This window comes from Pleurodeles waltl, chromosome 5 (genome assembly GCF_031143425.1).
Source record: "Pleurodeles waltl isolate 20211129_DDA chromosome 5, aPleWal1.hap1.20221129, whole genome shotgun sequence".
Taxonomy (NCBI): Eukaryota; Metazoa; Chordata; class Amphibia; order Caudata; family Salamandridae; genus Pleurodeles; species Pleurodeles waltl.
Genome location: NC_090444.1, coordinates 382,000,723 through 382,028,085, shown reverse-complemented (window position 1 = coordinate 382,028,085; position 27,363 = coordinate 382,000,723). Strand labels below are relative to the sequence as shown.

Genomic DNA, 27,363 nt, shown 5'->3' with positions numbered 1-27,363 from the left:
AACTCTAACTCAGCCCCATGGCAGAGCCCCAGCAGGCCCAAAAGTGGAAGCCCCAAGCCCTGGGCTCCGTTCTCTGTCCTTTCATGTTGCAAAGTGCTTGGGATAAGGTCCCACAGACCCAGGAATGTATCTCCTCCTTGGCTGGGTTCAGGCACTCTGACTAGGCTCTGGGTCAAAGCCACGGTAGGCCCTGGGGTAGAATACCCTGGCCCTGGGCTCTGTTCATTGGCCCATCGTGTCTCAAAGTGCCTCAGATGGGCGCCCGAGGCCTTGTGTGGCCATCCCTACTTGTTCAGGTTCAGAAGCTCTGAGTAGGCCCTTGGACAGAGTCTTTGCAGGCCCAGGGAGTGGAAGTCCCAGAACCTGGACTCCCTTCTCTCACCCACATGTCACACAGTGCCCAAGGTGAGGCCCCACAGACCCAGGGAGGCTTCCTCTGCTTGTCAGGGCTCAGAAGCTCTGACCAGGTCCCGGGTTGGAGCCCTGGTGAGCCCTGGGGTGGAGTCACTACCCTGGGCTTCATTTTTTGGTCTGGCTTGGCTCAAAGTGCTCCGGTTGGGGGCCCGCAGGACTAGTGTTGTCCCCCTTTTTACCTCCTTTTTTCACCCTGCGGCTATGGTTACACAAGATGATAAGTGTTGCTGCTACACACAGATTGTGATAGGTCACTCGTAAAAATAAACATTCCATTTAGAGTACTGTCGGGGCAAAGACCCATCCCACTAGTTTCTCTACAAATGCCTGAGACCACAACCCTCCTTGGGCCATAGTGGAGAGAAACAGACGGCTCGGTTTTTCCCTCTGAGACTGAGATCCTGACTCCCTCTTCCCATTCTTTTCCCCCATTGCTGCTTGCTGTCCCATTTCCGAGGAGGTCATAGGTCTGCTCTGAAGAGCCTCAAGCCGTAGGTGTTGCTTCTTCAATGATCCTTCTTTGATATTTTCATATTTGTTCTGATCCAACACCACCTCTATTTCAACCTCCTCTCTTTTCGGGCCTTTGCTCTTCTCTGGTCCACCTACATGAAGGTGGATGGATATATTTATCTGCCTAAAGCCCTGAATCTTAAATGCTCTGGATTGCCTGTCTTCATGCCTCTTCTACTGCTAACTCCTGAGAAGAAAAGGAATGTATGATGGACCTAAACTAGATTGTGATAGGTAAGGGGGCCAAGATGGGACTACACTAACACTATAGCCTTCCTGGGAAATTTGTCATATAACTATTTAAGGGATTGGTGATACTGTTGCTAGGCAGACATACAAGACAGATAGCAGTTATGATGAGCTGCATCTCATAAATGTTGAGTTTTTTATACCCTACACTATCCTGTAAATGTGGATTCTGTTTGTTTTATTAGAATGCCTAACCATTATTTCCCACAAAGCTGGATGGCATTTAGGGTCGACTGAGAAAATGTTCTGATTTCATAAATTGCAAATATTAAATATGCCCAATAGAGCTTCTAGAGTTGTTCAGAGGATCGGGTTAAGTGAATGTCATGTTGGAGCTCTACAATCTGTGATGTCACAAGGGAAATTGTATGATCCCTGCATGAGAAGATATTCTCAAATCATTCAATCAGACTATTGTGGAAGCAGCAATAATACTTAGTTCTCCCAAAGTGTTCATGAATTAATTGACTTTGTGGAGTGGCCAGGACGCACTACATGCACCTATCCCATAGATATTTACAGGATGTGTGTTCAGTCCTCAGTAATATTGTGGTTAAAAACTGGTTCGTGTGGAAGGCATGAGCAGTCTTCCTGTGCCCACCTCACTAGAAGTATTGGATTGAGGGGATTTCTACAGAGCCAAGTAGCTTGTGACTCTGCCTTCAAACTAAACATGATTTGACCCATGTTCCTCTAAATAATTCATACTACACAAACTGTAACTCTGAAAAAATCCACAGGCTGCACTGGGTGTGGCCTCAGCCACTTAGTGACCACAGGTGAGTGCAGACAATCACAAAAGGCAAAGTCAGAGTAATGGCAGACCTAAAATGGTAGTGTCAAGGTAATAGGCCTTATCTGATAAATGGAGGGAACAGACAATGAAGCATGGTCTCGAAGGGCTAGGCAAAGTGCACTAGGACGATAGATGGGACGGCTCCCATATTTGCTAAAGAGTGCATGACGAAGGAAAACAAATCATCTCTCAAGTGTGAGGCTTAGACTAGATGGGGGCGCCTTCACCTGCCACTTTAAAAGCTCGTAGATTATGTTGATGCCATCTAGTCGCACACCTCAGACTTTATATCTGAGCCTTGGAGTTTCCTTGGATGGATTTCTGGATGCAGAATTTAAAATATGTTACAATGTATTTATCATTCAAAAATGTGTCTTTTTAGTGAAACAAAACACATCAGAAATGCTTCCAGGACTATTTGCTTTGGAGGAGAGTGTTTTATCTGCTTGAAATTAGAAGTCAACTGTTTTATGAGTTAATGTGTTCTGCTTGTGTGCCTCTATTTCAGGTCAGCATTATCGAACCTGGAAACTATTCGCAGGTGACTAACATTCAGCTGCAAAAACCTGCAGAGGCAATCTGGAATGGGCTCAGTGAGGAAATGAAGGAGATATACAGCAAGGAATACGTGAAAGAGCTCACAGACTTCGTGAACGCGAAGCTTAGAGAAGGAAGCGACAAGGCACATGAAGTTATAGACGCTATTGTAGAAGCTTTAACATCTGCCACCCCAAGGGCCCGGTACATGGTTGCGACTGTAAAGGAGAAGATATTGGTTTTCATTTTCAATATTTGCCCAACCTCTTGGCTAGATGCACTCTTGTCCTTGCAATTTAAATAATTAAGGAATATGTTTATATGTATACATGTTAATCACAATGTTATATTTCCAAGGGCTTGATTTTATCAGAGGTATCAGGAGTGACATAATGTATTGGTTTTATACGGTGAAACCTAACTAGAAAGCAACGGAGCGCTTTCCTACTTGGGGAAATGGGAGACAACCTACAAGATGTTGTACATCAAGTGAGGATTACTCAAATACAATTCATACATAAGGTTTTACATTTTTAGCCCCTTGGAGATTGTGTGAATTGCCTAAAATCACATGATGTTGTCCAAGTGCAAGGCAAGGATTTAAACGAGGTTCTGCAGGTTCCAAAGTCGGCAGCTCATGCCGCTAGACCACACCCCCTTTCCACCTCTCCTCCCAGTGGCGTAACAAAGGCCCTCGCAGCACAGCACCTGGGCCTGACAGTTTCCTGAATAAGGCTGGGCTCTTCCATGTACTTTGCAGGGGGGTCTTTCGTTACACCATTGTCTTCTCCCCACATAATGCACCCAGCACCTATTGAAATCACAGGATTGATTCCTGTCCCACCTTTCACCCCTTCATAACCATGTTTGATGTTTTAGCAGAATGTAAACATGGCTCTGAGATAAGGTGGCCAACTTTTCATTATCACGCTGTACCATGTTTTACACATGTGGACACACATTGCACAAGCTGAGACACTGGTATCCAAATGAGCAAAATAGTCTTAGGCTTACGCCCATGGTAATTAAAATCTGCTGTGCATACTCTTCAAAAAACACCTATTGCCAAATGACCTCGTGCAGTGGGTACATTTTAGCTTTCAAATTGCAATACTTGACATCGAGTATCAGCTACACAACTTCACACATGTGTGCTGGAAATAAACGTTGTATTCTAAATCTGGGCAAAGTCCACAACAATTTGAAATTCCCCTGGGAAGGTTAGCCCCTTAGCCTTGCCTTCGGACTCAGTGCCAGCCCAAAAGTTGTCTAGTGGACTTCTTGGAAAGGTAGAACCAGGAAACATAGGGCTTATTCACAGAGAGCCGGTGCAGTTGTGGTGGAGTCTCCGCACTTGTGATGGACTCTCCTCAATGGCAATTCTCATTGCAGAGATTCCCCTCCATGTGCGGAGCCTCTTTCTGAATAGGCCCTTAGTTTTTAAACAAAGCCTCTCATTTGGCAATGTGTCCTCTTTGATAATCACTTTGTGAAGATTTCTTCTGCTTCCCTTTCAGCAAGATGGGCAGAATATAGAATTAATCAGTGTTAAAGCTGCCATTAAACAATTGACGAGATATTACCTTGGGGAGGAGAGAGGTACCCCGTGTCATAGAATATTCTCCAAAATGAAACATGGTGGTACATGTATAGCCTCGGCATCAACTAGCAGTGTGGTGCAGTCTCGGGTCTACCCTTAAACAAATTGTTGAATCCTTGGCAAATCATACTCTCCCTGTGCTTCTGTCCACTGATCTGACAAAATGTCAGCACTTTGAATCCTGGCTAATGGAAATGTAACTATGGGGATCATGTTCCCTGGACAGGTTCCCTGCATGGTTTAAAGTCACACATCCAGGGCTGTTTAACAGCAGGTGGCAGAATTTGCATCTCAACAGCTGAATTGAAGAAGCATTGTGCAGAACCAACCTGTGTTGCAGATCCTCTCTCCCAACCACCGACAAGCACCACCTTTGTAGCTCTCAAAGGGCTGAAAGAGTGAGGGTTGCTAGTCTTTTGCAAAGGCCCCAAATGGGGGGTGGGGTCCAAAATGCAGAGCAGTGGGCATCTCACAGTGACTGTGCAGGCAGCTGAAGAGTAGCCATGCTTGCAGGAGTCCACCCTACTCTGAGAGATCTACATGTTTTCTGTTCCTGGTCCTACCTACTTGATACCATCTAGCAAGGTCAAAACAAGGGCTACCAAAGCGCAAGTCAGGAGTAGCAGCTTCTACCGCCTTGCTATACCTAACTGGAGTAATATCTTCAGACAACAATGCCATGTTCCACTGAATATACTGTAGGCTAGGGAACGTTCACAGGGGCACGCAATCATCTAATTTAAAATTGAATGGCCAGTACGATATAGTGGTTCACACATCATATCGTTGGTTGTGTTGTTTCCAGGAAAACTTGTTTCTGTAAAACAAAATGCACCACGGCAGGTGACTGTGCTAAGTTTCGAACAAACTTTTTGGGTGAAATTTTTCCTAACAAAGCAAGGCAATGTCAGAAAAGTGTGTTGCATATAAAACAAACATTGGCAAAGTCAATAGGTTGGCCATTTCAGCTGTTTCAAGATTACTTTTTTACTGCACGTACCAGCAGCAAAATTGAAAGAAAAAAGCTTGCATCCGCTTATCTGTATCAGTCATTAGCTTTTAAAAAAACATTGCAAATATTTTAATAGAGTAGTACTGGTGTTTCCCACCTTGCAGGTGTACTTAGAAATAACACGTATAGCAACACTTTTTGTTTTAATACATAACACAACAAAATATGATTGTGTTCAGTGTAAAGATACTGTTTTCACTGACTTAAAAGGAAGCGATAATTTAAACACACAAGGATGAATAAAACGCTTTTATAAAAAATAATGGAAGGAAAAAAGAATTGATGAAAGCTCTTCTTTTTATACAGAGATGATAATGTGATCAGGTGAAATGACATTTCTTCCGGTACAAGAAAGTCAGTGGCTGTAGTGGATTGACCCATTGCCCCATTCTCTATGCTTTGGTGGGCAATAACAATGGGAATGGCACCTGAATAGACTGAGGGATGAAGAGACGGGCATAGAGCCTCTTTGTGTAGGTACATGTGCATTTTTTATTTTTTTTAAGCGCATGAGACTGACGAGGCACCTTAAGCTGTCAGTAGGCCAAACCTAAATGTGGAGTTTGTTTCATGTACCTAAATCTTTGTCTTTTGGTTCCCATAGCAAGTATAATACTCTTGATTTAAATGCTTTTTGTCTGCTGTGAATACGTAGTCTATCATCTTGACAGTCATTTTCACGGCCGGTCTGTGCTCATGACTGAGCAGCATTGTTTAAGATGTACTGCTGATTTACACATTCGCTTGGGCTTATCCAAAGGTGTCATGCAGTATGAACTGTTTTTATGTGAAAACTGAGCCTTTTCATTAGGTCGCCAAGAAAATTAAGATACGAACCCTTGCGAGCATAATTATTTCATCTACTTAGTTAACGAAAGATTCTCAATTTTCTTGTCATAAAATTACATAGTTTGACTTTTACTAACTGTAATTATGGCGTGCTCCTTTCATTAGATGTGTGTCAGTGTTTGGCTGTGATAGAGAGTTCGGCAAGAGTGCTGCAACACTAGGTGGCACCAAATGTCATGAAAGTTCACACAAATGTCCTTTTTTTAGGTGACAGCTTGTGCTCCATAGGCAAAATGCTATTTTGCCTAGTTCACCGAAAATCCTAGCACCATTCCTGTAAAGGACTACATAAATTGTACATCACATTCGGTTGAACTGGACAAGTGTGTGGAATTTTTGTTTCCATTCATTTTTGTCTACCACTTGTCTACCACTTTTCATTTGGCAAGTTAGAAATAGACAAATGCCTTTTGATCCTAAGGAAATGTGCAATTGTCTGAAACATAGGCCTGAGTGTAAAGTATGGGATGGATCACGGGCTTACCCTCCAAAACCAGGGAATACTCATAGGGTTAAGCAATTAAAAATATTTGGGGAAAATGTACTTTACTTTCATGTTCCCATAGACAATAACATCCAATATCTTTTCTCCACCCATACTCTAATGTTTTGCACTTGTATAGCTCCTTTAAGTTACAGGGCAGCGACTGTGACTCCGTAAACTGCCAATTTGAATATGCTTGGAGAACTATGGACCAGATGTATCAAGCTTTTTTGTATTCGCAAACAGTGCGAATGTCCGTTTGCGACTGCAAAAATGCCTTTCAGTATTTATGAAACGCATTCGCAACGTAAATGTAAGGAACCGCTAAAATAGCGATTCCTTAAATTTGCGAGCCCGTCTAGAGAATTGCAAATTGCAATTCTCTAAATAAGAAATCGCAAATAAGGAATTCTTATTTGCGATTTCTAAACCACATGTATCAAGCAATTCCTTAATGCGAATTTGGCATTAAGGAATTGCAATTACTACCAAGTAAAACTTGGTGGTAACCATGTGCAAATTTTAAAAATGACATGTAACTCGCACATGCCCCTTTGGCATGTGTGCGCCTTACATATCCCAAAAAACCTTTTGGGGTGCAGCAGAGGGGGCCTTAGGCCCCCAGCACCCTATAGGCCCATAGGTGCGAATGGAGGTTGTATCGCAATTTGCGATTCGGTAATAGCTTTTGCGATTTTTAAGAAATCGATATTACCGAATCGCAAATACGATACATAGCATTATGCAAATCAGAAATAGCGATTTCTTAAAATTCACTATTACCGATTCGCAAAAGGCTTTTTTGATACATCTGGCCCTATGTGACATGATCCAAAATCTGGTTCTAACATGCGGAAGGAGTATAGGATATGCTGTCTGCTCAGCTGCATTAAAACTTAGGTTGGGGGAGGGGGCACGGAAAACTCAAGCCAGACTCGAAGCAGCTGCCTGGACGTGGCTCAGCTCGAGGTCCTCTTGGACGTCAAGCCCAAAACGAGCCGAGCTTTCATGTGGCTTCTACCTGCATCCCACGTTTTAACCCAATTCTCCAAGGATGAAAGAAAAACATGAATCTTTCATTTAAAGTAGGAGAGAGAACAAGATATCTAACAAGTGACGGAATGGCAGAATGTGAAATGAGAAAACCTGTAATTAATCCTGGCTTCTCCACTTACCTGTGTGATTCTAGGAACATTTTTTATTTCTCTGTACTTCCTTTATCCTTAGAGCTTTTGAGAGGTCTTTGAAATACGTGGTCAGGGTGCGTGTTATACAACCACCTCTCCAGGGTCCTATTTACATAGAATGCAGTGTTGCTCCACTTAAAAACCTAGCACACTGACTTGCTTTTTTAATTCACTAATAGCATTATTGTCATGGGGCACTAGGGCATGAATATTTTTAAGCCCATGTTTAAAAACTATCACTTTTAATAAATGCCTCTCAATACAGTGATGTACTAAGTTGGAACGCATCAGCATGTGGTGGAAATAAATTTTTTTGAGATTTTGAAGTGTCTTCTTTATCATATTTTTGTATAGTATTTGTTGCACAGTCTACGTGCCAAATATTTTCAGGACTCAGTGCTTGCATGGGCTCCTAGAGCTTTGTCAGACCCTGGACTCGGATCTGGCTATGCTCCCTGTTAACTCGTTTGCTCGACTGACTCACGGCCCAAGGGGCATGTCATGTTTTCATAATGAGAGCTATCAGCATCTTAATGGGTGTGACTTAAATCCCAGACAGGGCCTTGCAGCAACCCATTATTTAAATATAGAATCGCATTCAAATTCTCCATTGACCTGCACATTGGCCCCAGTGGGTAATGATCGAAATACCCATTTCCAAAGCCTTGCCTGTGAAGAATGTCATTTCATCTGACCTGTCAGGATAAAGTCAAACAAGTTCGTTTAGCTAAGGATCCCTCTTAATCTCCTATTGGACTCAGGTGTCACAAATGGCACTAGTCCATACTTGTCTTTTTTGTATAACCAAACATATAGTCACCGTGCTTTTCATGTTTAGATTTAATTTCGTTATTTGTTTATGTAGAATCGTAGTAAATTTAGTGGCATAGGAGAAGTATGAATAGTTACACAATGGCATTTGTTACACAGCAAAGGCCCAAAGCAAACTCTTTGTGCCATTTAAAAAATATTACTTCTTCCGGAATCTGGTGATAGTGAAACCCAGGTTAGTTACAATTTTAGGGCATACTTATAACCTAAAACTCTTAGGATCTTGGTGCCATGTGGTAACATTGTTCTGCTGTAACTCCTTTACTACAATTAGCAATATTTCTCAGCCGCAAATTTAAATTAACAAGTTTGGAAGGGGGAAAAACTACTGCTGAATTTTTATCACCTCTGAATTCCTCACTTTTTTTACCAGTTACAACCTATTTCCGCCTGGAAACTCCTAAAGGCAACACCTAGAGAAATTTGTGGTGTGAAAAAAACAGAGCACAGTAATTTCCCTGAACTCAGTACCCAATATTGAGTATTGAAACATTTTGCTCCCAGATTTACTCCCTCACCTGTAAAAAGGGTCCAAGATGTAACCCTTCCAGTGAGTTCTTTTATAATAATATGACAAAATGATGCAATATCTAAGGTTTGCAGGTTCACCAGAACGTAGGATATAATGCACTTGTAATTTGACAGTTGCGGCGGCGTAACCCATCCGCTGAACTCTACATCAGGCTCTTCCTGCATTACAGAACATCTGTAACCACCAAAAAATAACTTTAAGAAGTACTAGGAGAGTGATAGTGGCTTTGCTCACATGATGATCTCCTTCTCTACAAGTAGTTAATTGAAAAAGAGCTGTTTCAGTCCACCTAATAAGCAGTTTCTTTGCTCATAACTGGCAGGGACATTGTTAATGTAGACCCCAGATAAAATACAGCTTTTTGTATGTTGTAACCCTGTGACCAATACAAAAGGAAAGGGTCTCATATTGTTAGCTCTCTGTCAAATATTATATGAAGGTTTTTTACATTGTGCTGCTTGGCAAAAACGATGTGAAATGGCTTTACATAACATCATAGGCAGGAGCCTTACATTGTGAACCCACTGAGAAATAAAATAGGAGGTGGTTATATATTTTGAAATATCTAACAAATTGAAGCAGAATAGGTTTTACATTTTCAACTCAATGACGAATGCAATTGGAAGGGGTTTAGAACCAATGTAAATGCTTGTGTCTCTAAAACAACGAGTTTGTTTTTATGTCAGTGAATACTTTGGGTATACATATGTTGTTTGGTGAGTCTTTCTAGGTAGAGACACATAATGATGTACGGTTATAGCTAACAGGCTTACTTTATTATTACATAGTGAACAACTTGACAAAGCCTTCAGACTTAATCATTTTCCTTGTGAATCATTTATGTTTTCCAGGAGGCAACTGCATGACAATTTCTGTATTTCTTATGATTAAAGCATTCTAATACAAACATTGCCACACAGTATCAAAGATCATGGGAGCATACTACTTTTACAAAATTATATTTACCCCATGCAATCTTTTTGGGGAGGATACAAAATATGCCCCCTAGTTAACCAGCAAGCCTCTAAAGGATAAGTTTCAATTTCTAAATTCATTTGAAATTTGTAATTTGTCATTGGAGTGTAGAATTTAGATGCATTAAAGTGTCTTTCATTTTTGAAGAAAACGCTCTGTTTGGACATTGATTTATTTTATAGTATTTTTGTGTGTTGCTCATTTCTGAGTTTAAAGTTCACAACCCTACCCTAAGTCAGCTGTGGATTGCTCTGCCTGAATACCCTGAGAGCCAGGTTTTATACTATGTGCACTCTGACATATGCTAGTGGAAAAAGTGTTATATTGAGAGCTCTGTGACAACTATCATGTGAAGAACTTTCCTTTATTATCTCTTTAACGAACATCAGAGGGAGATGTTAAACATTGTACATAACTAGCAGACCTTCCGGCACTGAGCTTTAGTACGTTGTGTTAGAGGTGTCCTGTTTCCATTGTGTACATTTGTTATTTTTTAGTATTTAGTTGTATGTGAATTAAAGATTTTTTAAAACTTTTTTTTATTTTTAACAGTAAAAATACTGAACGTTGTTGTATTAAGAATTATTTTGCAATTTATGGAGGTCTTTATTATTATCTAACCCCTTCAGTTGCTCTAACTCATTTGTTTGACTTTACTTTTTTAAATTATGTTGTTGATATTCAATTCATGATACAACAAAATGACTTTTCTCTTAAACGTAAGGAATGCATTGGTAGAGTTGTAAGGTTGTTGACCAATTAACTTTAGAAATTGAATGCAAATTCAGCAGAGATGTTGGTTTCCCTCAAGTTATCCTTGCAGCTGGACCTCTGCTTGGTAGTCTAAACAGGAAATATCGGTCCTACTGAGAACATCTTGCTACAAATATGTCTTTATTTACAATAAATATAATTTTGTGCACTCTTATTGTGGGTATGTCTGTTCCAAACGTTTTCAAAACATTTAGAACTTTCAAAGTGTAGCACATTTAGAAAATGAAGCAGAGGTCCAGCTGCAAGGATGACTTGAGGGAAACGAACATGGGCACTTGACCCACACCCTCCACCTGCTAGTATGACCAAGAATGTTGATGTTACTATCAAATTTGATTTTCAGTCCTCATGTCAACAAGACTGCTGGTATTTTACTCCTTTTTGAAGATCTAGTGAAATTCTTTCTTGCCTCGTAGTTGAAGGGAGACGACTGGGGATCCAAAAACTACATCATCTTCTTTGTATTGCAGTATAGTTACTTTAATTTTCTAAATGTGGTACACTTTGAAAGTTCTAAATGAGTTGAAAAGCGAAAATGCTTTACATTTGGAGAGGACATCCCCACAATAAGAGTGCACAAAATTATATTTATTGTAAATAAAGACATATTTGTAGCAAGATGTTCTCAGTAGGACCGGTATTTCCTGATTAGACACAAAGCAGTTGGACATATGTACTTAATGGTTTACATCATTCCAGCTGTGAGCAGCTAAAAGCAACAAACACATTTTGCATTTTGATTTTTGTTTATTCAGTGTGTCAAAAAGTATAATCTATGTTTCACACACTGTTTTATAAAAATGCAAATGCAAAGTGATCTTGCTGACTCTAGCTTCTCACAATTGGAATGGTGTAAATCAGTGCATACACAATTTCAGTTTTTTTTAATGTTTATATCTTTTTTGCACCACTGCATGAAGGAGAGAAAAAGAAAGGAGGAAACACCTAGCATAACAGCTCCCGGCTCCCTTGTGCTTACTAAAAACAACAGTACTAACAATATATGTTAAATAACTTCCTTTACAGTAATAATTATGATACAACTGTCAGCCTTACCCTGCCTACATCGACTCCTTCCAGCCCTGCTGCATCTACATCCCAAGCAACCATTCGTCCCCAAGGGTGTGTTCCAAGGACAATTACAACCATCATGTGCCCCCCAGTAAAGGTATCAAAGTCGCCACTAGAAAACCCTGGCATGACCTGACACCAGTGGGGGTGGACAAACAGTGCCAAGGGCAAAGGGATGTGGGGGTAGGGTGGGGGAAGGAATGGTGTGGGCCAGCGGATTGAGGCTCCTAGGGATACAACTGGCCAGGACACCATCTCCCAAGACCTGAGACCCTACCAACAGTCCCAAGGCATGATGGGCTAGGGACTTGCCATGATGGGGGATATAAAGCAGCTGAAGAGGGACAACCACCAGCAAGTCATGCAAAGGTGAGAGGCTCAAAATGCCAACATGGCCTCATTAACAGGTCTGCTGAGAGACATTAATGCCATCCTGAGAAGGTTATATCCACAACAGCAGACCACTTCAATTGGCCATTTAATATCAACACCATCTACATTTGTGGTAGCCAGTGGAATTGAGGCTCTGCAAGGGGAAGGAGATGCCTCAGACACTCCAGCCTCTGTAGCTGAAGAACCCCCCTGCAAACGGAGACATCCACCAAAACATCCATGAGGAGCAAATGCCAAGACTTCAACCACTGCCTGAAGTGATCCTCTACTCATTGGTTCACCTTGTGTGTCACAGATAAACCCTTTTGACTGTTTTACAACCACTCTCATGTACATGTACTGTAGAATCTGGGTTAGATTTATGTACAATGATACAAATGGACACACTCCTATTCCCATTTATTGCACCTTCCTGCACATGCATTGACAACATGTCAAAGATCATACAGTGCAGTACAGCCTCACAATTTAATGCTTTAGAATAGGTGTGAATAACAAGCAACCCACAGACTAATGAAGTTAGGGACATGTCAGTCTTTGTCTATCCAAGGAGGCAAACAGATTGGTTCAATGTGTCATCAGCTAAAGCCTTATCACATACCCATACCATATGTCCCAAATGACCATACCCCATAATACAGACAGAGGTCAGTACAACTGTCCCCAGTCATGGAACCCTCCACTTACCATGGTCAGGTATCTGTTGGCATGCTACTCACTTATGTCAGTCTTGACACACATGCACAGTGGCCTGCAATGAGGAACCACAGTGACAGATGCATACTAGTTAAATAGCATCATTATCAAACCAATTAGAAGGTTGAGATTATGGATTGCACAGGATGACGTGTGTCAAAGACACAAAATCACACGCATAACACCATTGGACCCAGATATCATGGCACACAGGTCTATTGTATGGAATAGAACACTACCATCACACCGTCCTGACAGTCTGGGCAAGGAACTCAGACACTACCAATATGATGCCATATAGTACCTTAATCCATCCATGTTCACTTCACATGTCAGACCTGCAAATCACACCTGCCTGTGACACAAATCAGAATTGACCACATGAGGATGACCTTGTGAAAAAACCTGCAAAGTAAAAATGTAATACAAAAGGTATAGGCAGGTAATAGTAATGAAGACCTATAAAGACATGCCCTAAATACAATAGTAACACTAATTGTGCAGTGTAACAAACATGAACAAAGGAGATCATCACGATAGTCACAGCTCGATGTACAATTTTGCATGCACAGGTGAGATATGTCCTGCTATGCAACTGATAAGCTCTCTGATGGTCATACAAAGACCCTTCTCAAACATCTCTAGTCCCCCCAAAAACCCACTGAGACAAGTATTTTTACAGACCAACAGATACCTACAGTTGAAGTACTGATTTATGAGATTTAACGGATGTCTCCACCTTCATCCTCATCACAGTCATCCTCACTTGGCATTTTTATATTCTCACCCGCTCGAACTGCTAGCTCCCCCTTATCTGGTATATATGACATCTCAGGGCAAGGTTGTGGAGCATGCAGCAGGCAACAATGATTTGACACACTTTGGTGGGTGAGTAGAGGAGGGCTCCACCATACTTATCAATGCAATGAAGTCTAGCCCTTAAGATCCCAAAAGTCTGATTCACAACACACCTTGTCCTTCCATGGGACTCATTGAAGCGAACTTCCCCAGTCATGGTTGGGTACCTCACTGGTGTCAACAACCAGGGATGGTTTGGTTAGCCAGAATTCCCTGTAGGGAATCGTTACATGTCTGCAAACATTAATCTTGTCCATCCCTACATTTGGCAGCAGACATAAGATACTGACACACATCACATATATGACTTACTGTGTTATTAGCAGTAGTGGGAAATTGCTGTTCCGCATGATGAAGTCATCATGAACTGAACCTGAGTACTTTACACATACCGGAAATGCAGTGGGCCGCCAAACAGACTACTTGGACATTTATGCAGTTGAAATTCTTTCTGTTCTGATACACCTGTTCACTGCCATTGGGGGGAACCAGTGCTACGTGGGTACCATCAATGGCTCCCACCAGATGTGGGATGTGTGCCAAAGCATAAAAATGAGCCTTCACATGGGCCGAATCTTCACGCTGTGGAAATCGGATGTAGCTGTCAGGTGTTTCAACAGTGTTGGGAGGACATCCTTCAAGACCAAACTGAACATAGGCTGTGACATCCCTGCAGACAGGGCCACAGTATTTTGAAAGGATCCTGTGGCCAAGAAGTGCAGTACTGACATGGCTTGTACAATGGGTGGAATGCTATTGGGATAACGAATGGCAGGCCTCAGATCCGGGTCAAACTAGCAACAGAGATCAATGACTGTATGCCTATCCAGGCAGTAGATCTTGATGATATGTCAATCCTACATGGTCTGCAAGTCTGCTAGTGAATAGTACACTGGAGGTTGTTTCTCATTCCAGGGTTACTAGATGAAGGAATATAAGAAAGTATGTCTCTCAGTCATTGTGTCCATTGTAAGTGTGAAAATACATATGTCACACATAGTGCTTGGACAAGCCATATCCAAAAGTTTAAACATGATACACAGGACATACCTAGGGAAATAATGGCTTCTTGCTGAAATATCAACCCCTTACCTCAATAATGCCTTGGAAATGTATACACATGTCACTGAAAGTCTCCGTGATAATGACATGCTTACCATGTTTCACATATAAGAGGCACAAATACCATATATCCAATTGCCATCAGGGTGTAGACTATGCCACTAATGTTACATATCATCAACATGTCTATGAATGTCTATGAATTTGGATTGTTATACATGGTTGCTCAAAGCCAGCACTAAAAACGTTGGCGTTGATAAGTTTCTGACCTCATGACGCATCCTTATATAAACTTTTCTGACCATCTAAGGACATTAAAATGGCAGCTGCCTAACCTACTGTACTGGACATTAGGAAATGACCTACGTCTGCCGGCGGAAGTCGTCATGGTGGTAGGCGAATACTACCACGGTGGACATTGTCATTGGAACACATTTCTGCCTTTGGCAGTCTTGAGCCAATAGCAATGTCCACCTGCGGTGACAGTCTCTTACATGTTGGACGTGTCCAACATTTCATACTACATCTCTTACTTAACTCCTGACACAGCTCCAAACCGATCTATGAGCCCATCAGCTTGAGGGATGGGGTGTGTGCCAATCTTGGTGACGGCATTGGGCCCACTGTAGTCCACATGGAACCTGTGTTCAGGTGTGACATCTGGAGGGGCAGCCTTGGGGACCAACACCACTGGGCTGGACCAAGTTCTGTTTTAGGGCTCACTAACCCCTAGTGCCAGCACCTTGGACACCTCCTCCTTGATGCTAGCTCTTATCTTACAGACAGTCTGTAAATGTTGATAATTACATGTGTGCTTCCCCCAGTATCAATATCATGGGTACACCATGTATGGAGTCCTGAGGTAAGGGTGAACAAAGAGGCAAACTGCCCCAGCAGCTGGCAGCAGTTTCTCTGTTGGTCAGTGCAGGTTGAAAGACTGACACCCTCCACTGACTCATCCTTCTCCTTGGAAGATAGGAGGTCGCATAGAGGTTCATTCCCCTCTTCTGCCCCATCATCTGTTATCAGGAGCATGGTAATCTCAGATCTCTCAAAGTGGGGTTAGAGGCGATTAACATGCAGGACCCTCAAGGGTGCTTAGGAGTCTTGAGGTCCACCAGGTACCTGGACCTCATTGTTGCACTCCTTTACTTCATAGGGCCCAGACCAGCGATCTTGCAGCGCTCGAGGCTCCACAAGCTCCATCACCAACACCTTTTGGCCAGGCTGAAACTCAACCAGAGTCGAATTCTGGTCCTACCAGTGCTTAACGCCCTCCTGTTAAGCAGCCAGGTTTTCCTGGGTGGGTTTCCGGAAGCGGGCTGTTTGGTTGAAAAGAGCCAGCATGTAGCTGACTACATCCTGGGGGTCTCTGCGGGAAGCTTGTTCCTAGCCTCCCATCACTGAACTGAGATGTCTTCTCACAGGGTGCCCATACAGAAGTTCAAAGGGGCTGAAGCCAGCCCTCTTCTGCGGCACCTCCCTGTATGCAAACAAAAGACATGGCAGGAGGTTCTCCTACTTACATCTCATGAGTTCGGTTAGATCCACAATCATGCCTTTGAGGGTTCAGTTGAAGCTTTCAACCAACCCATTGGTTTGGGCTTGGTAAGGAGTGGAGAACTTGTTGGTTACCCTCACTCCTTCCACATGGCCTTCATGTAAATTGGTTCAAATAGATCCATAATCATGTCTTCGAGATGTCAGTTGAAGCTTTCAACCAACGCATTGGTTTAGGATTGATAAGGAGTGGAGAACTTGTTGGTTACCCTCACTCCTTCCACATAGCCTTCATGTAATTGGACATGAAGTTGGTACCCCGGTCAGATGCCACCTCATTGGTGAAACCCACATGGGTAAAGATCCCCATCAGTTCTCTGGCACCCGCAGGTGTAGTCACAGTCCTTAGAAAGATAGCTTCCGGGTACAGAGTGGCATGGTCCACCAGGACCAGAACAAAACTGTTGCCTAAGGTTGTCTTGTGATACAGAGGCCCAATGATGTCGATGCCCACCCACTCAAAGGTAGCACCAATGATAGAAAAAGGTTGTGGGGGGCCTTGCACTTCCCCCTTGTCTTGCCACTCGCCGGTAAGGTAGGACATGACCTACAGAGCATCTGAGATCTTCCTCATTTGAGGCCAGTAGAAGTGGGTTACAGGCCTGTCAGAGGTCTTGCACCAAATGACCTGCCAGCGGCATATCATGAGCCAGACCCAGTAGGAAGGCCCTGTGGCACTGGGGGACCACCAACATTTGTTGCACCAGGCTCTGGAGCCTTAGGCTCACTATACAAAAGACCATTCTTACAGTAAATCAGGTGTTTGTCAAAAGTGTCACCAGCTGCATGGGTCTCAGCCTACTGGTGCAGACCCACAAAAGTAGGGCATTCACTCTGTACCTTGCAGAACTCCTCCCTGGGGAAACCCCCTTCCTGCTGCAAGTTTAATAGCTCAAGCAGGTTCCCCAGTTCAGCCTCATCCTCCCCTATAGGGAGTGGGGCATCACCCTCAGGTTCAGCCTCGAGCCAGGCCGTAGGAGTTTCAGAAATGGTTTCCCTTGCCCCTTGTTCTTCTTCTTTTTGGCAGGTACCTGGGCTATTCTTCCAGGCTTCAAGACCTTTTGACCACCACCTCAGGCTCCATGGACTGTGCTGTCAAGCACACCCACTCGAGCAACCCCAGCATTTACAAGTGTGACCTGAGCTCCACCTCTTTCCAGGCGGTATGCTCCAGGTCATTACCAAGCAGACAATCCACAGGAATGGACAAGTTCAGAGCAACTCTCAAGGAACCTGAGACCCCCTCCCATTTAACGGTTGTCAGCAGCAACAACTTGGTAGAACACATTAGGTACTACCTGCTTTGAAGACACCAGATGACACCTCTGATGGTCATGCTGGCTTCTGTGTCTCACAAAACCTCCACCCTCTGCCCATTGATAATGACCCACTGACTGGACTTTCTAGTATTGTCAGGCATGTGGGTTCTGAGCACCATTTCTCTGCACCATCTCTATGTAATCCAGGGACACTAGAGTAACCTCTATGCTGTCCCCCAACTATCTGGGGCAATCTCCTACCCAAGCGCTACACTAGCCAACCCCAGTGACTACCCATCGGTGAGGAGCTCTGCCTGCTTGAGACATTTGGTATCTCCCTTGAAGTGTCCTTTCTGCTGACAATCAAAACACTTCAGTGGTGCTTTCCCTGCAGACCTACTGTCAGGGAACCATTTCTTCTTCTTCTCAGTAGGGTATGGGGGTCTTGACCCTAAGAACTAATTTGGGGTCCTTTAGAGAACTGCTTTTTTTGTCCCCCTTCCTTCTACTGGCGAGGAACCAGCACACCCTTGTGGTGATCCCCCCAGATACCTTCTTGCGGACCCTGATGCTGACCCAGTGGTCCACCTCCTTAGCAAGCTCCCTTGAGTGAGAGACCTTACTGCCAACAAGGTGTTGGTGCAGATCTGGAAAGCAGAGACTGAACAGGTGTTCTTTTGCAACCACATTATACAGCCTCTGGTAATCCTTTACCTCACTGCCCTTCACTCAATCACCCAGTGCCTTGCAAAGAGAAACCACACAATCCACCCAGGTCTGTTGGGGTAGCTTCTGACTGTCCCTGAACTTCCATCAGTACTTCTCTGGAGTCAGATCAAACTTTCTGATTAGGGCCTCCTTGATGAGGGGATCCCTCATGGTGTCACCCCCTCTAGACCCAGCAGAGTGTCCCTCCTGTCAATAGGGATATGCCTCCACAGAGTAGCTCCCCAATCTTCCTTAGGGACTTTGTACATATGTAAAGCAATTTTATAGGCCTCAAACCATCCCACCACAAAGTCATACACCAAATCCTACCGTCAGAGCACTGAAGAAATGCTGCCACCATCTTGGCTGGACTCAGCGCTCCTGGCCTTTAGGTTTTAGGTCCAGCTCTTTCAGGCTCAGCTCCTGAGCCAAGGTCACTTTTCTTTCTTCCCTGGACAATCTTTTTAACAGTTATAGTTAGGTTCAGATTTTACAGGCACAAAACAATAGAAATTCAACAGTTATAGTTATTTCAAAACACTATGGCTCTCATTACAACATTGGTGGCAAAGGCCGCTTACTGCCATGCAGAAGACCGCCAACACACCGCCGCGGCCGCGGAATTCCGCTACAGCTATTATGACCCACATTTCGGAATCCGCCAAAATTCAGACACCCACACAAGTCCGCCACACCAAAGGTCAGTGATAAACTGGCGAAAACAAAACCTCCACCATCACGCCAACAGAAAAACGCCCACATTATCATGACACATGAATCCACATGGCGGTCTTTCAACCGCGGTATTCCACTGGCAGTACACACCGCCGCGCTCAAAATACACACACTCTTACAAAACACAGCCACATTGGACAATTCGAAATACACACACCTGATACACATACACACACCACTCCCACACACCCATTACAAGATAAAACACACACCCACATCACCCACAAACCCCTACAACAACAGTTGAGAAAGAAGCACAGAGATAGACAGCACCAGCAAGAACAACAGCATCCACAGGCACACAACACCATCACCCACAGAACTTCCACTCACCTCACACAACACACCACTACATATCAGCACACTTATCACCACACACTCCACCCCACACATCACCTACACCACCCCATGGCACGGCAAAGATACCCCAGGTTCTCGGAGGAGGAGGTCAGGGTCATGGTGGAGGAAATCGTCCGGGTAGAGCCACAGCTATTCGAATCTCAGGTGCAGCACACCTCAATTGCAAGGAAGATGGAGCTATGGCGAAGAATATTGGACAGGGTCAACGCAGTGGGACAGCACCCAAGAAATCAGGAGGACATCAGGAAGAGGTGGAAAGACCTACGGGGGAAGGTGCATACCGTGGTCTCAAGACACCACCAGGCGGTTCAGCGGACTGGCGGCGGACCCTTGCCTCCTCCCCCACAACTAACATGGGAGGAGCAGGTCTTGGCGATTCTGCATCCTGAGGGCCTTGCAGGAGTAGGTGGAGGAATGGACTCTGGTAAGACAAATCTTAATTATTACATCCCCCGCCCTACCTGCATGCCAGCACATACCCCCACCCTCACCCCCAGCACCCCAACTCCTCACATATGTCCCAACATCACAAACCACCCATCCCAACACCAAGCCCAGCATGCAACAACAAAGCATGAACACCCATCACTAAAGCATGCCCACTGCATATACCCATACAACTCCCTAAACCATCATCACACAAGGTCCCACACAGGAATGCAAGCACTGGGGTACAGGGTCACCCACCCATTGCACACCATGACACACACAGATGTAATAACCATCCTTTTATACCCCTGCACGACCCCTACCCAACGTCACCGTACAGGAGGGTCCACACATGTCCACACCACCAACAGAAGAGGCCCACAGTGATGACAGCACCTATGTCCAACTGGATCTAGAGGACCAGCCCGGCCCATCGGGGACCTCGGGACAGTCGGTTCCCCTCACCCAGTCACAGGCCACCACAGACCTTCCCCCCTCTGGAAACACCAGCACAGCACCCACCCAGCGGGACCATACCTCCGTCCCCAGGACACGTCAATCAGCTGTGTGTCCACCACTACAGGGAACCCAGGATAACCCACCACCCCAACAACAACAGGGACCTGGGGGCAGTGGGCACACGGTCCAGGGGACGGAGGCCCAGGAACACAGGGGAACTGGGAGGGCTGCTGTGCGACAGGGGGCGGACAGGCCCATGGAACCTACTCTCCATGAGGCCCTCTCCTCCATCATGGGAGCCTACCACCACTCCCAGGAGACGATGGCAACGGTACAGGCCAAGTTTCAGGAGACCCAGCGCCTGCAGGAGGAACAGTATATGGGCTTCAGGGAGGAACTCAGAACCATCAGCTCCACCCTGGGCACCATCGTTGGGGTGCTGAAGGAAGTACTCAACACAAGGAGGGACACTGTGGCACTACAAGGGGCCCCTGACACTAGCATGGACGATGAACTGCCCACCACCTCTGCCGGCGCTAGTGGACAGGATGCCCCGCCACAGGACCACCACACCAGTACCCCACCCCTTGCAGAGGGAGAACCACCCCGCAAACGGTCCCTGAGATCCAGGACAAAGACAGAGCACGATGCCAAGACCACCGCCAAGAAATGAGACCACCCTGATTGTCATCCTACTGTCCCACTTTGTCACCCTGTCCATACTTAAACTGCCCCAGCTCCACTTCCTATGCCCATATGTGTAATGCACCTGTGAGACTAATAGACTAGACTCTGCCATGGACATTCCTCCGCCATCACCCCTCACCACTTCACTACCCCCTCCAATATTGAGCCCTTAAATAAACACACTTAAAGCACAAAACAATCTGGAGTCTGTCTGTTATTTTGAAATAGTGTATTAGCAATTACAGTGACAAAATGCTCTTTCAATTGTAATGTCAACATACCTATGTCACACAGCTCTAGTCCATGAGGAATCTAAGCAGATGTCACACAGTGGGACCCACATCTGTGAAACCGTAAGGGAAAGTGACATCTCAGTGACCATACACTGGGTGAAAACGACACACAGTATAGAGGTAGTAGTGTTAAAGTAGATGTAGTCCCTGTTGTTCATGTCTTCTTCCTCTGCTTCCTCGTCTTCACTGTCAACAGGCTCCACAGCTGCCACAACACCGCCATCTGGACCATCCTCCTGCAGAAAAGGCACCTGTCGTCGCAAAGCCAAGTTGTGAAGCATACAGCAGGCCACTATGATCTGGCACACCTTCTTTGGTGAGTAGAATAGGGATCCACCTGTCATATGGAGGCACCGGAACCTGGCCTTCAGGAGGCCAAAGGTCCGCTCGATCACCCTCCTAGTTCACCCATGGGCCTCATTGTAGTGTTTCTCTGCCCTTGTCCTGGGATTCCTCACTGGGGTCAGTAGCCATGACAGGTTGGGGTAACCATTGTCACCTGCAAATGGTGAGGGACAACTGTTAGACACGCACTAACCTGGAGGGATATTCCCAGACCCAGACAACCATTCCCACTGACTTGCTTCCAGGTGCTCACCTAATAGCCACACACTGTGCCTCTGGAGTTGACCAATCACATAAGGGATGCTGCTATTCCGCAGGATGTAGGCGTCATGCACTGAGCCAGGGAACATGGCATTCACATGGGAGATGTACTGGTCTGCCAAACATACCATCTGTACATTCATGGAATGATAACTCTTCTGGTTTCTGTACACCTGTTCACTCCTGTGGGGGGGGGAACCAAAGCCACATGGGTCCCATCAATGGCACCTATGATGTTGGGGATGTGTCCCAGGGCATAGATATCACCTTTCACTGTTGGCAAATCCTCCACCTGAGGAAAAACGATGTAGCTCCGCATGTGTTTCAGAAGGGCATACAACAATATGTTGGAAAACATAGGCTGGGACATCCCTGATGCTATGGCCACTGTTGTTTGAAAAGGTCCACTTGCAAGGAAATGGAGCACTGACAGCACCTGCACTTGAGGGGGGATTCCTGTGGGATGGCGGATTGCTGACATCAGGTCTGGCTCCAACTGGGTACACAGTTCCTGGATTGTGGCACGGTCAAGCCTGTATGTGAAAATCACATGTCGCTCCTCCATTGTTGACAGGTCCACCAACGGTCGGTACACCGGAGGATGCCGCCATCTCCTCACATGTCCCAGCGGACGGTGCCTATGAAGGACAGCAGCGAGCACAGAGTCAAACAACTCAGAGGTACGTACCCACAGTTTACACAGAAAACCATTCATACACCAAAGATGGCCTGTATGTGTGTGTAGAGTCTAGGCCTAGGTATGTGTGACGCAGTTGAAATGAAGCCATATGGGCCCCTGAAATGGCGGCTGCCTGACCTGTAAAGTGGGACAATGGGATGTGAGGTAACTGCGCTGGCGTTGTACACCGTCGCGGTAGGCGGTCATAGACCGCGGCGCAATGCTGCATTGGTTAACATTGGACCCTATGGGTCCCAGGAGCCAATGAAGATGTACGCTGGCGGTGACGGTATGCACCGCCGTGGACCTGACCGCCATTTTCCATCTGTTCAGTCACTTGATACCTGATCTTCGACAGGAGAGGACCTACACTGCAAGTGCTGCTGTGACCTCGGTCTGGAAGAGACAATGGCTCGAGTGTCTGCGGAAAGGGCCCCTGCCTTCACATCGGAGGAGTTGGAGAAGCTCGTGGATGGGGTCCTCCCCCAGTACATGCTACTCTGCGGTCCTCCAGACAAAAAGGTAAGTACACAGGGAGCATGTTGTATGGGCTCTGCCTGTGTGGAGAGGGCTGAATGTTAGAAGGAAGGGGGGCGAGTGCTGCGTGCATGAAAGACGGTGAATGCATGTGCCACATGGCAAGGGTAGGGATGGGGGCCAATCACTTTGACGGTGCAGTTGGTAATAACTTCTCTTTTTCGCCTGTACATTTCCTGTAGGTCAACGCCCACCAGAAAAAAGATATTTGGCGTGCCATCGCCAAGGACGTCCGGACCCTGGGGGTCTACCACAGACAGAGCACCCACTGCCGGAAAAGATGCGAGGACATTCGCCGCTGGAGCAAGAAGACGGCGGAGGCTCAGCTGGGGATGGCCTCCCAATGTGGGAGGGGTGCCCGTCGCACCATGACCCCCCTGATGTTCAGGATCCTGGAGGTGGCCTACCCAGAGTTGGATGGGCGCTTGAGGGCATCACAGCAGCCACAAGGGGGCGAGAACACTCTCATTCTGCTGACTTTGCACGCAGTGGAGGTGTCTGGGTGGGGGAGGTGGGCTGTGGGTTTCCCTAGGCCAGGGCGAGTTCCGTAGGAAAGGCCCCTCCGTAAGGAAGGCCATGTGGCACCCCACACCACCTCTGTAGAGTGCCAAGTACACCTAGTCATGCCCCTGTGTCATCTATGTGTGCAGATGTCGTCCATAGCCTTGTAGGCCATTTCCCAGGAATTGAACAGTGGAGCCCAAGAGCGTGGCGTAGTGCAGGGGGCTTCTGCGTCTGTCGTGTCCACCAACGGTAGCGGTAATGCATGTACTCAACATGTCTTTCTTCTGTCGTCCCCCCCCCCTTTTTGTGGTCTCCCTGTTCTTGTGTGCATTAGCATCATCAGGCAGAGGAGCAGTGGCACTGGAGCACGAGGGAGCTGTATCCCACATGGCCCTGGAGGGCGAGACTACGGACTCAGAGTTCACCAGTGGGATGGAGGGCGAGGGGAGCTCCACGGCGGGGACAGGAGCTGACACCAGCGACACGGACTCGTCCTCTGATGGGAGCTCCCCCCTACCACCACCGCGCTCCCAGCAGCCCCTCAGCCTTTGCCCCGTGCCCCCTCACCTAGGAGGGTGGGCATCACCTTCGCCCCAGGCACCTCAGGCCCTCCCCCAGTCACCCCTGCTGCCCTCAGTGAGGAGGCCATTGACCTCCTTAGGTCTCTCACTGTTGAGCAGTCTACCATTTTGAATGCCATCCAGGGTGTAGAGAGGCAGTTGCAACAAACAAATGCATTCCTGGAGGGCATTCATTCTGGTCAGGCGGCCCTTCAGCGAGCTTTTCAGACTCTGGCCTCAGCACTGATGGCAGCTATTGTCCCCGTCTCTAGCCTCCCCCCTCCAACTTCCTCCACCCAGACCCAATCCCCTGTACCTCAGCCTATCCCAAGCACACCTACAGACCAGCATGCACACACGTCAACACACAAGGGAAGCTCTGGCAAACATAAGCACCACATATCCCACAGGCACTAACGCAAGCATCACACACATGCAGACACACCAACATCCACTGCCTCCACTGTGTCCCCCTCCTCGTCTCCCTCCTCCCTCCCAGTCTCGTCTACACTCACACCTGCATGAAGTACCTCTACAGCCACTACGTCCCTCTCCAGCACACCCACCACCACACCCCTCTCACGTGCAGTCACCACCCCACTACAATTCACTCGTCCCCTGTGTCCTCTCCCAGTGTGTCTGTGACGCCCCCACCCAAGATACACAAACGCAGGCACACACCCACCCAATGGCCATCCACCTCACGACAGCCTCCAGCGCATGCACCTTCACCCAAAGTCACCAAACGTACACCTCCTACAACCACCACCTCTTCCTCCACTCCTAAACCCCCTCCAGCTACCCATCCCAGTGTGTCCCAAAAACTTTTCCTGTCCACCCTTGACCTCTTTCCCACACCTCCCCCACCCCGTCCGTCTCCTAGGTCCCGAACTAGCACCTCAGCCACAACATCTCCGGGACCAGTGGTGCCTGTAGTCACCAGAATCTGGAGTGCACCGGCCACCAGGGCAGCCAGTGTGGCACGGAGCCACAGCACAGACAGTCCCCCACCTGTGAAGCATCAGAAGTTGGCCAGTGCCCGGCGGGAGAGGGGGAAGACTCCAGCCACCAGAGCCGCTCCCAGGGGTCCCGGTGAGAGTGTGGAGTCAGCTGTGACACCACCAGCCCAGCTGCCCAGGAGGCCACCGCGAGCACCAGCCCACCTGCCCAGGAGGCCACTGCCAGCACCAACCCACCTGCCCAGGAGGCCACTGCCAGCACCAGCCCACCTGCCCAGGAGGCCACTACCAGCACCAGCCCACCTGCCCAGGAGGCCACCGCCAGCACCAGCCCAGCTGCCCAGGAGGCCACCGCCAGCAGCAGCCCACCTGCCCAGGAGGCCACCGCCAGCACCAGCCCGCCTGCCCAGGAAGCCACTGCCAGCACCAGCCCACCTGCCCAGGAGGCCACCGCCAGCACTAGCCCCGCTGGGCCATGAAGGACCGCCAGCACTAGCCCCGCTGGGCCATGAAGGACCGCCGGCAAAAGCCCCGCTGGGCCATGAAGTACCGCCAGCACAGTCCCGCTGGGCCATGAAGGACCACCAGCAAAAGCCCCGCTGGTCATGAAGGACCGCCAGCACTAGCCCCGCTGGGCCATGAAGAACCGCCAGCAAAAGCCCCCCTGGGTCATGAAGGAACGCCAGCACTAGGCCCGCTGGGCCATGAAGGACCGCCAGCAAACGCCCCGCTGGGCCATGAAGAACCGCCACCAAAAGCCCCTCTGGGCCATGAAGGACAACCAGCAAAATCCCCGCTGGGCCATGAAGGACCGCCAGCAGCTGAGACCCTGCAATGGAGACCGCCATCTCAAGCACCGCTGAACAGGGCACCGCCTTCTCAAGCACCACTGGCCCATGAGCGGCAAGGACACTGATGCAACTGAGTCCGTCACGGGGTGAATGATGCACTCTGGGCACCATGCCCCCTCCAGAACCAGTGGAGACTGTCATCCACTACCCCAATCCTTGGCAGAATGAAGCACGCTGGGCACCATGCCCCCTCCAGAACCAGTGGAGAAAAGCATCCACTACCCCAATCCTTGGCAGGATGAAGCCCTCTGGGCACCATGCCCCCTCCAGAACCAGTGGAGACTGTTATCCACTTGTGAGACTGTGGCTTTGCACTCCCCAGGATATGGCAGTGGGCAACCCACCCACTGTATAGACTTGAGAGACTGTGGCTTTGCACTCCCCAGGATTGAACAGTGGGCAAACCACCCACTGTAGAGACTTGAGAGACTTTGCACTCCCCAGGATTGAACAGTGGGCAACCCACCCACTGTAGAGACTTGAGAGACTGTGGCTTTTCACTCCCCAGGATGGAACAGTGGGCATGTGGCCCCCTCGTGGATTTGGCGTTGTGCACTCAAGCGGCTGAGGTGCCCCCCCTTTCTCTCCCCTTGAGGTGCCTGTTTAGTTGCTCTATGATGGCCCTGCACTGTTCTCTCCGTCATGGTCGGGGATCTTGTGTGGGCCTCGCCCATACCGTGTGGTCCCAGTGTTCCACGGACTTTCTTAGAGCACTACCTGGACTACTATGCTTGGTATAAATAATGTACATGGTGTATATATATATATTTCTGCCTACTTGCTTTTAATATATTACAATGGTTACACTCACTTTCTATTGTCTTTGCATTCTTCCTGGGGGTTTGGGGGTGTAACTGTGATGTATTGATATGCATTAGTGTGTGTGTTGTAGTGGATGAGGGTGGGGGTGTTGCGTGTGTCCCTGTTTTTTGCCTCCCCTGTGTCGTAGGTGGAGTACTCACCATGGTCTTCGCCGCCGGCGTTCGTGCCCCTGGTAGAGGAGCAGAAAGACTATTGCAGGGAGAATTTGGAGTTCCGGATTCATGGCGTCCTCGTTCCTCGTGGGGTGTGTAGAGGTGAGCGCTTTCCCTTCGGGATTCCTGTTTCCGCCCTGTTTTTATCCACGGTGAATCCGCCCCGGAAAAGGTGGCGGATTGGCCTGTCATAATAGTGTGGGTGGTACATTGCCTCCCGCCTGTCTGTTGGCGGTGACGGCCGCGCTGTTTGTTTGTACCGCCGTGGCGGTCGGAGTGTTAAAGTGGCTGTCTTTGTTGGCGGTTTCCACCACGGTCGTAATTGCAAATTTTTTACCGCCGGCCTGTTGGCGGTCTTACCGCCGCTTTA

General features: G+C 47.2%; 1 protein-coding gene across 1 annotated transcript in view; it reads left to right on the top strand.

The window, feature by feature from the left end:
• The window catches only part of LOC138295686 (retinol dehydrogenase 7-like), a 146,611-nt gene extending 136,481 nt beyond the window's left edge, over positions 1-10,130 (top strand). Inside the window, exon 4 of the mRNA XM_069234131.1 lies at positions 2,481-10,130. Within this exon, the coding sequence (XP_069090232.1) occupies positions 2,481-2,813 (333 nt within the window). The 3' untranslated portion in view covers positions 2,814-10,130. The remainder of the gene's footprint in view (positions 1-2,480) is intronic.
• The last annotated feature ends 17,233 nt before the right edge of the window (positions 10,131-27,363 follow it).